Consider the following 10,277-nt stretch of genomic DNA (forward strand, 5'->3'; position numbering starts at 1 on the left):
AGTCCGTAACGTTAAGACAATATCTTTTGAAATCCATGAACTTCGATTTAATATCAATTGAATTTGATCCGTGAACTTTGCCAAAATATCATTTTTAGTCTGAATTTTAATTCCTTATCTGGTTCGTTCCCAGTGAGTCTCTCTATCTCATCTTCTCTCGTTCTTCAACACAATAATCTCACTTCATCTCTCCCTAATAATCCATGGAGCTCTGCTGCCAAGCTTAAATGCTCAAATCTTGATCACAAATCTCTCTCCGAAAAAATCCCCAATTCTTTAATGAGATTGGTTTTTCTAGGAGTTAGATTTGAGTTACAACAATTTGAAGGAAGCATTGATTAAATTAAATCTAATGATATTAAATCGAAGTTCATGGAACCCAGAAGATATTCTCAAATTTTACGAACCAAAATTGGTACCATGAAAAAGTTCGCGAACCTTTTTCTATTTTTTTATTTTTCCCATGAACTAAAAAATTGGTGTATAATGTCATGAACTTTGCCGGGTTGTTGAATTTCCCATTTGACCTGACCCTAGAGTTTTCCGGTCGAAATCTTGCGCATGTGGCAAACCTGAATCTGATGTAGAAAATGCCGAAAATTCATTAACCCTAAAATCTCATTTCCTGGTTTTTCCCACAAACTTTTTCCATTCTCTCGTCGCGATTTCTTCTCCCTCCTGTCATGATTTTTGTTGTAATCCAATTTTGATTTTTCCCGTTTTTGGTCAATTTCGATTGAATGTGCGATTTTTCAATTTGTTCGAATTCAATCAATTTTTTTGGTTTGAATGTGTGGTTTCGATTTCAATTTCATTTTTTTTAGAATAATCACTTTAGCTCCCAAATCTTGACCAATTCAACGTATCTTTCAACAATTTAAATGACTCCGTTCCGAAAGGCCTTGTGGGAAAATCAAAGGAATCATTTCTTGGCACTTCTCTTTGTGGGAAGCCTCTTGACATCACGTGCTTCGAGTGGTAGCGGCGGAGGGAAGAAGAAGCTACGTGGCAGCGTCATTGCGGGAATTGCAATTGGATTTGTTCTAGGGCTGTTTCTCTTGCTGTTACTATAATTTATCTTGTGTAGGAAGCAGAGCGAGCGGCGGAGGGAAGAAGAAGCTACATGGCAGCGTCATTGCGGGAATTGCAATTGGATTTGTTCTAGGGCTGTTTCTCTTACTGTTACTACTCCCTCCGTCCCAAGATAAGTGACCTACTTCTTTTGGGCACGGGATTTAAGGAATGGTATTTAAATAAGTTAAAGCGGAGAGAGTAAAGTATGAGAGAGAGAAAAGTAGAGGAGAGATGAGAGAATAAAGTAGGTGGAGAATAAAGTAAGAGAGATGACTTTTTGCTAAAATGGAAATATGTCACTTATAGTGGGACACCCCAAAAAGGAATACAAGTCACTTATCTTGGGACGGAGGGAGTATTATTTATCTTGTGTAGGAAGCGGAGCGAGAAGAAGTCGCGGTCAGTCGACGTGGCGGTGTTTAAGAATCAGGAAAGTGACTCTTCCGCTACCATGCAGAAGCCCCTCGCCGTCGCCGTGCTCATCGTCATCAACACCGATTTGAGAGTAGAGTGAAGGGAATTTGGGGGTGTGAATTTAGGGTAAAAAATGGAGAGTGAATTAGGAGTGAATTTGGGGATTTTGTGAGCATAATTTTAACACGTCAGTATATACTTAGCAACTATGCTGGCTTAAAAGGATACGTCAACTGGATAATTTTTTAGTTCGTGGGAAAAACTGAAAAATGGAAATAGTTTGTGACTTTTAGGGCAGTTTGACACGTCAGCAACCACGTTAGCTTAAAAAGACACGTTAGCTTGCTTCATGGCCGGAAAATCCATTACGGGAAAACGGCAACCGAGAGTAAAGTTCATGACATTATACGCCAATTTTTAGTTCGTGGGATATATCGGAAAATGAAAAAAATTTATAGCTTTTAAGGCAGTTTGCCCAAATTTTTTTATTCAATTCGATAAAATGCTTATCTACATTTAGGGTATATTCAGAGGCGATTACAAACTACAAATTTCACTAGATACAATTTACAATGAGAAAATGGATATATATGCAACAACAATCCTGTCCACAACAGAAATCGAGTTGGATATAAATATAAACTGACATAAGTCCAAACAAGTTGGATCTGTTCACTTAATTCTAAACTTTATATCCAACCGGCATTGATTAATAAACATATTGTAGGGGGAGAAAATGATTATAATGCATAAGTACTACTACTACTAATAATAATACGAATAATGATATGTTATGAGATAATATTTATAAATGAAAACATCTAATTTTTCGTTTTCTTTTTTCCGTTGTGTTTGATTAATTTACAATATAATACCAATCAGATCCAATGGAGAAATCCTTTTACATCGTCTACAAATAAAATACTACTCCATGTCTAATTGATGCAATACGTGTTTAAATAAAGTGATTGGTCATTGGTGCAGTATGATCAAGAAAAGATCAACTTGATGATACGGTTACTAGGGCTTCCGGTGTAGTCCGCAATTTGCGAACTAGCCCCGATAGTCTGCTAAATTTAAAGATTAGGATTGAGATTTTTTATCCTATAAAATTATAATTCAATTAGCTCACACCTTATTAACCTGTAAGTTAAGTAAGGTTAACTCGGAACTCAATGGTCGGGTTCTGTAGGTTGGACCTAGGTATAACTATTGTCCTATCTTTTTGCCTAATTAACTCAAGACTTCATTGATAATTTTTACAATATAAATAAATATAAAAATAGTATTTAAATATAGATATATGTTAGATTTTTATATACTATAATTAAGAAATAATAAATTAGAAAAAAGTAAATTTACTATAAAAAATATTTAATTTTTAAAATATTCCCTCAAATTTCTCAAAAATATGTTTATGTTTTATTTTATTTTATTTTATTTTATATGGAGTATAAAATTTAAGTTAATATTTAATCATATTTGAGTTTATGCATAAATCTCGAAGTTATCATATTTAAATATTTTACTTCCTATATACTGTAACATCCCGAATTTCCGAACCCTAATTTTAGAACCCTAGGATTTATTATTGATGACGTGGAGACGTAAATTAATTTGTGAATGCATTTATCGCATGAGTTGCTATGACCGAGTCGAGTCTAGGGTTCGCGTTGGAAGTTTGAAAAGTCAAACTTGTTGATTATGTGATGTGGCATGTGATTTATTAAATTATGAGGAGATTTAATTGTTTAAGGGTGAGTGAGAATATTAGAAAAAATTTCCATAAATATTAGCCACCCAATTCTTGAGATTTTCGAACCCCCTTGATTTTTGAAGGAGGAATTCTATTTTTCCGGATTTAATTTAATTCTTGGGAAAATTATCCAAATTAAATCCAAGACCCAATTATTTCCCTATTTCTTAATGGGAAAAATCGAGCCTTATTGATATTAAGGTTATTTTCGAAAATCACCTAGCTTTGGGAAGGAGGAATTTACTTTATTTTAATTGATCTCTTATTTGATTTCCTTCCATACCTAGAATTTAAATATTCTACCAAATCTTTCCATACTTCAAGAGATCTTGCCATATCTTATTTTAGTTGATATTAAAAATCCATGCCTTATTTAAAAAGGCTACTACACGCCCATTTCCCCTTTCTCCAATGGGAGAATTTTTTTTTATATTTATTTTGCTCCGTGATATTTTATTCCACTCCGTAAAATATACCAAAACGTAATCTTGGCTAATCAGGAGCCATATATTTCAAAAATTTCATGTCTTGATACCCTAGTCTATTTTTGTTAATTCTTCTTCCCTACTTCACAATATTTATTTATTTAATTGTGGAGAATGAAATCTTACCAAATATTCTATCCTAATTACCTAAAGATCTTGTTGAGCACTATAAATAAGAGGACTCCTAAACCCTAGCCCCCATATTTTCGTCCCCCCTCCCTCTCAACTCTCTCCTTCAACTTTCTTCTACTTTACTCCATTAATCCTTCATCCTTTGAGAAGAAATTGAAGTTTGATCCAAGAATTTTCGAAGAACCAAGTCTTTACTTACTTTCTACCGATCGTTTTTCTCAAAAAGGTATTCTTATATTAATCTTCTTCCTTCTACTTGATTCCTCTTCTTTCTAACCGATTAATCGGTCTTCTTGAACCCTCATGCATCTTGGTTGAGTGAAAGTGGGATAAAAGGGATATGAGAATAATACTACATGTGTGTGGCGTGTGTATGTGTGGCGTGCGCGTGTGTGTGCGTGTTGTGTGTGTGTGTTGTGTTGGTGTAGTGTGTGTTTGATGGCTAAATATCCTTGTGTGACATATGTTGATCTAGAGTTGAGATGCGAATGGAACTTGTTTGATAAACATGATCTTGATTGATTAGTAATGTTAAGATAAATCGATGGGAAAAGGGAAAGGTATTGAGACATGCATGAGTAAGAGTTGTGTTGGACCTAATTTGTGATATGTGCCTATGTGATTAAAAAGGTGAAACCTCGGTTGCGAAGCCGGATAACGGAAAGGCGAAACTACTTGAAATCTAAGCAGTCGAGGTGGGCTTTACTCTTAAAACTCTCTTTTATTTTGTCGAAAATATTGATTGGTGTTATAAGGGTGGTTTAACTGTTATGCCATGCCTATGTCTGTTTTATTGTGATATTGTGCGCCTGATGCCTAGTTTGTGAGTTCGCTCCATTGGGCAATAGGGCTATGGATATGTTTATACGAATTCAGGTCTGAGTATGGGCCACAAACCCTACCAGGCTGTGTACACGAGGGGATCGGGAGCCGTCCTAGCTAGTCGGCCGGTCTCGTGGGCGAAAAGTGTGGCCACACTTTCGTCGCACTATGGAAAGATTGTGATTTATGAATTGATGAGAAAATGGGGAGTTGTTTGATTGGCCAATCTATCTTAAATATTTTTGTGATACTCGTGAAATTCTCTTTAAACTGCTTAAAACTCGAGTTCACTTGGTAAGGGTGGCATAACTTATAAAATGTTTTGGCAACGAGTTCACTGAGTATTTCAAAATACTCAACCCTGCATGTGTTTTCCTTATGTGCAGGTTGAACGATGACGAGCGGTGGCAGGTGTTGAGCATGATAATTAATTAAGATGGATATTTGAAACTTCAAGCGTAGTTGTGTCTTCATACATAGCTATTCTTTCTCTTGGTCGTTTTCCGCTGAGTTTTGATACACTTATGTTTATTTCGAATATGTTGCACTCTCCTTTCGAGTTAGAGGCTTTAGACTATCTTGTGGTTTTTATCTTGGAAAACTATGTCATACTCTTGACATTGTTGAACGTCATTTATTACACCTTCCTTTTCTTATTCGAGTTTCGAGGTTAAGTTATTGCTTTAAACACTCTGATAGTTCTTTCTAATCTTTTGGTCAACACTCTTTAATTGAAATCCTAGCCTTCGTTCATTTCTTTGAGTCCGTTTTGGTAGCAGTGGCCGCATTTATTGTACCCTAGGAAAGCGGGCTGTTACATATACTATATGGCTTATTTTCACTATTACATATTGGATTGATCATATGTTATTTTATCAGTATTAGTTCGATTAGTTCATTGGGCTAGCTTTGAACCCAAACTTTTAGGAATATGGTTGAATTTTTATAACCGAATAAAAACCACAACCCACTTAGTCCACACCTAATTAACCGTACTCACATAAGGTTGGCTCGAAACCTTATGAGTGGTTTGATTGGCATACCTATAATTTAGGTGTGAAACCATTTTGATTCGGAATGGATCATTTATATATTTAAGTAAAAGAATCTTTCTGTAAATGCTTTGATGAGTAGTAATCCATATCACAAAGTAAAATAACATGGATGAATAGTTTAATCATACATTAAAATATGAAGATGATGTAGTAGAGTTGAAATGGTAACTAGATTATTAGTGGAATCCGAGTATGTATAAATAGTGCAATTCATCAACTATAGTAACATAACATATCACCTAAACAAGATATCAAAGAAATATACTAGTAATTCAATTTCCACTTGAAAATGTTGGCAATTTCTCCTCAATATTTTCCATATGGATGGGCTATGAATGATGAAGAAAACTTGAGCTATTTTTGCAGAGAGAGAAGTGAGACCTCAGGAGGTAATTCCAATGATCTCCAATCTCCCTCACTCAAAAATGGAGATGGAGATGGAGATGGAGATAAGAAGGTGAAGAAACTCAACCACAATGCAAGCGAGCGTGATCGCCGCAAGAAGATGAACACTTTGTATGCCAACCTTCGCTCTCTCCTCCCTCATCAAGATCACTCTGTAAGCATATTTTTTCATCACCATTTTTCTACATATATATAAATATAATAAATAAATTAATTAATTGAAATTTGCATTGAAATGCAGAAAAAGTTGAGTATTCCGTCCACGATTTCGAGGGTGCTGAAATACATACCTGAGCTGCAGAGAGAGGTGGAGAGATTGAGCGAGAGGAAGGAGAGATTCATCTCAAGCTCATCTCTTGAATTCAAGAAACGAAGCCCTAATTATAATTCAGCAGCGGCAGCTTCGGCAACTCGAATCACCGACGCTGAAGTCGTTATTCAGACATCGATGCCCAAATCAGACAAGTGCTCGCTGTCTGAAGCAATCTTGAGATTGGAGGAACAAGGTTGTGTGGTGGTCAATGCTTCTTGTTTTGAGTCATTTCAAGGCAGGCTTTTCTACAATCTTCATTTTCAGGTGCAATTATAATATGCTTATAGTAAATCATTTTTTTTTTCATTTTATTTTATTTTGTTGCTTATGATTTTGGGTTTTTGTAATTAGGCACAAAATGGTCAAGTGATAGACGCTCAAGAGTTGAAGGAGAAAGTGTGGCCTTTGATGTAGCTAGGATATCAATTAATCTCATGTTTTATTTCATTCTTGTAAAGTAGGGTTATTACATTAATGAAATACAACATGGTGGTGGAGAGTGTACTAACTTTCATGATGTTGTGTTGTGGAATCCCACTATTTTGAATTGGTGATTTTGTGTACAAAAAGAAGCATCATATGTCATTTGACCTAATTAAGACTTTTAGTTATATAATGATCTTAAGATTATTCTAACACTATGGATGCATTTCTTGCTGTGACTGATCTGGCATTGCAACCAACTAAATATATTAATAATATAATCTTAAATAAGAAAATTATAATAGTAGTACTATAATTCCATATGGGCTGCACACTGACACGGCTCCCCCACTCTTTTTCCAACAAGTTCCTTATTACTTAATCACAACAATTTTTTTATCTTCTCCGACAAATCTAAATATTCTCACGACAATTTTAGGATGATGTTAAAGCGAAAAATAGGAGGAAAACAGAAAAACTAAATTATTAAAATATTATTCATGGAAAATGAGGTCCATCCCATTAAAGAGCATTTTTTTATATAAAAAATAGAAGTACATATTTTTAGCTTTTATTATAGGATGAATTAAAATCATAAAAATAATCTCTTTTTATGAAACGAATGGAATATAAATTTATGGTCAGAATAAAATATTTAAAGAGCAAAGGCAACATACGAACACCAACATCAAATTATTCGGCCATATCTCTCAATAAGAAAAAATCAATGGATGTCAAAGAGTGGAAAATAATAAATGTCAAATTCAATTAATAAAAATTGTCAAAGAAAATTAAATATATAGACCTACTATTTATTCCACAATGTTTTTATAAAAGTAACGAACTAAAAAATGGAGTTGGAATCTAAAACGTTCTAGAAGGGAGCGTGTGCGATTGTGCCAATGTGAGTTACGCTCGTGTAAATCTTAATACGTCGCGCGCTACTGAAATAAACAATTAATCGACTCGTGGCATTTCATTTCAAATATTTTAGATTTTAACTAGTTGGCAATTGGCTGATCACTAGAGACAAACAATAATAATTGTCTAATTATACGTCGCGCGCTACTATAGTAAACAATTGTTTCCCCAAATAAAGTTGTGGGTACTCCATAGACTAGTGATGGGCAAGGATTTCCGATGGTGCACAACTTAAAATATGCACATACATAAAATTATTTTATACTAAAATAAATTAATATTTTAATATTATAATTTAAAAATAATATAAACGGTTGGAACATCGTCTTCTGTACAGCAGATGATCCAAACCCAACTAGTGATACGTGACTATACTTCTATAAATTAATATAATTAAAAATACAAACTAAATTATAGTTTGGTGATACATTTCGTCAAGTTCCTACTAATACCGTTACTTCTAACTACATCATTCATACAAAATGTTTCACCAATGTATCAAATTTGTACAAAAATTTTAAATTAAAACATTCCATTAATTATTTCAAACTCAATTATTTTTATTCCTCACAAAAATGAAAAATACATAGAGAAAAAATTACCATTCTTCACCATCAAATTAACGAATTATTGACTTTTTTGTAAAAATGAAATATGGACTTATTTTATAGTATGTTCTGTAAATAATACAATTAAAAAAATAGAGTATATTGAGAGACAAATTTTTTTTAAACCACGATCAATTGCCGGAAGAATTTATATTAACTTTTATTTTCTTAGAGTGATTAATTGTATTAAATCTTAAATTATTTTATTATTATGCTGATAAGTTGGACAGATTACAAACTAATTAACAGTCTAAAAAATATTTAACGGAATGTATTAACTTAAAAACTAATGTAAATTTTTGTATGATTTATGTAAACTTAATACTTTTTGTACTAAATTGAAACAAATATAAAACATTTTCTACGAAACACGCGCGTAATTACCCCTTTTTCACTCTTATTTTATTCATTTTTTACTTTATTATCGTTATTTTTTCTCTTTCTTACCTTTTTTTTTTCTGTTTATTTAACACACTTAATATATCTTTTTAAAACTCTATGCTAAAAAGTTCCACCTTAGTCATAAGGAACTAAAGGATTAAATAACTAAAATATTAGTATATGTGTAAAATAGATCCACCTAATTAAAGAGATTCATATATGCATTGGATTTATTGTGAAACTCATTAATTTTAAATTAGTATTTTGTTTTATACTAAACCACGCGCATCTATGGTTGTTATCACTTGCATTTGAAAGAAGGTTTTAAATAATGTTTGTGATTTTTAGGGTGTAATTTAAGTATTGATAAACTCATGTTTTAGTCGGTTTAATTAGTCTGTTGAAGTGTTTAATATCAAGTTTGATGCTTGAATTGTTTATTTCCAGCCAATTATTTTATCTTTTGAAGTTTTATGTGTTTGTTGAGTATTTTAGAAAAAAATGGATGGAAAAGGAGTAAAATGCGACAAAGGGGGAGAATTCTGCTACACCTAGCCGGGTGAGTTTCATGTGTAAAAATTACACCCGGCCGGGTATAATGAAGACAACGTGATGAGTCCAGAAAGGGGTCTAAAATGGCCACCCGGCCGGGTGGATTTCCAACACAAATATTCTACCCGGATGGGTACTTAAGTTTGACGCGTCTGAATGCTGAAAATGCGATTTTTGAAGTGGAAAAATGAGAAGAAAAGACTAGGGTTGGATTCCACAAGAATCATTCTACACTACCGCCTCCAACACTCACACACACCTCTTAGATTACTTTGAGAGAGAGAATTGAAGATTGAAGACTTCATTCCTAGATTCACTCCACAAGAGTTCTTAGTATCCATCTCTTATGTCTTTCATTGAATTCTTTGTTTCAAACATGGTTTTTGTGAAGAACATGAGTAGCTAAACACCTTTTTGTAGAATTCTTGGTGATGATGCATTAATTTCATAGTTTTTATCTAGTTGATTTTGTTCTTACCTTGTTCTTGTAGTTATTTGATTATTCTTGGTTTATTCCTTTCAATTGCTTGATCACCACTTGATTGTGTAGGATTAATTAGATTAATCGGGAGATGACATAATTAATCTGGAAATAAGAATAATTCACACCTTAATGCAATAAAACTCGAGAGAGTTGAGGTTTTGAGTGAGGTCTTTGACCTAATCGAGCTTTTGGGAGTTAGGGGTTTTAGGATTAGAAAGGGACTTCAATCCTAGCACCTAATCTGCAGGTTTCTCACCTCGGTAGGGAGTTTAATCTATAATTGTGGTCGACTTAGTAATTCTAGAGACACCAAAAGGTAAGACAATTTGATTGGATAAGAGCTTGGAATTGTGCATCGGATCCTTGAGTTCTACAATTTTCTCCATATTATCTTTGCACTCTGTGTTTACTTTCTTTTACTTGTTTATTATATGCTTTTATTAGTGTTAGAA

At 33.5% G+C, this 10,277-nt stretch overlaps 1 protein-coding gene and 1 long non-coding RNA gene across 2 annotated transcripts; one reads left to right on the plus strand and one right to left on the minus strand.

Annotated features, from left to right (window-relative positions):
• Positions 1-5,889: 5,889 nt before the first annotated feature.
• LOC125193285 (uncharacterized) lies at positions 5,890-6,567 on the minus strand. The gene is made up of 2 exons (XR_007171551.2): positions 6,434-6,567; positions 5,890-6,325 (listed from the first exon to the last, which is right to left on the minus strand). It is a non-coding gene; the product is annotated as an uncharacterized LOC125193285 (long non-coding RNA).
• On the plus strand, positions 6,028-6,970 carry LOC125193284 (transcription factor ORG2-like). Its single transcript, XM_048091054.1, has 3 exons — positions 6,028-6,297; positions 6,385-6,720; positions 6,808-6,970. The coding sequence occupies exons 1-3, from the start codon at positions 6,028-6,030 to the stop codon at positions 6,868-6,870; spliced, it is 669 nt and encodes a 222-aa protein (XP_047947011.1). The 3' UTR covers positions 6,871-6,970.
• The last annotated feature ends 3,307 nt before the right edge of the window (positions 6,971-10,277 follow it).

The sequence above is a fragment of the Salvia hispanica genome, chromosome 4 (genome assembly GCF_029641045.1).
Source record: "Salvia hispanica isolate PSC_SH4W2 chromosome 4, Shi_PSC_v1, whole genome shotgun sequence".
Taxonomy (NCBI): domain Eukaryota; kingdom Viridiplantae; phylum Streptophyta; class Magnoliopsida; order Lamiales; family Lamiaceae; genus Salvia; species Salvia hispanica.

Excerpts from the sequence above, each read along its gene's own strand:
- LOC125193284 (XM_048091054.1), top strand. The coding sequence starts at position 6,028 with ATGTTGGCAATTTCTCCTCAATATTTTCCATATGGATGGGCTATGAAT. Across the intron at positions 6,298-6,384 it reads TCCCTCATCAAGATCACTCT|AAAAAGTTGAGTATTCCGTC; the intron begins GTAAGCATATTT and ends ATTGAAATGCAG. Across the intron at positions 6,721-6,807 it reads TCTACAATCTTCATTTTCAG|GCACAAAATGGTCAAGTGAT; the intron begins GTGCAATTATAA and ends TTTTGTAATTAG.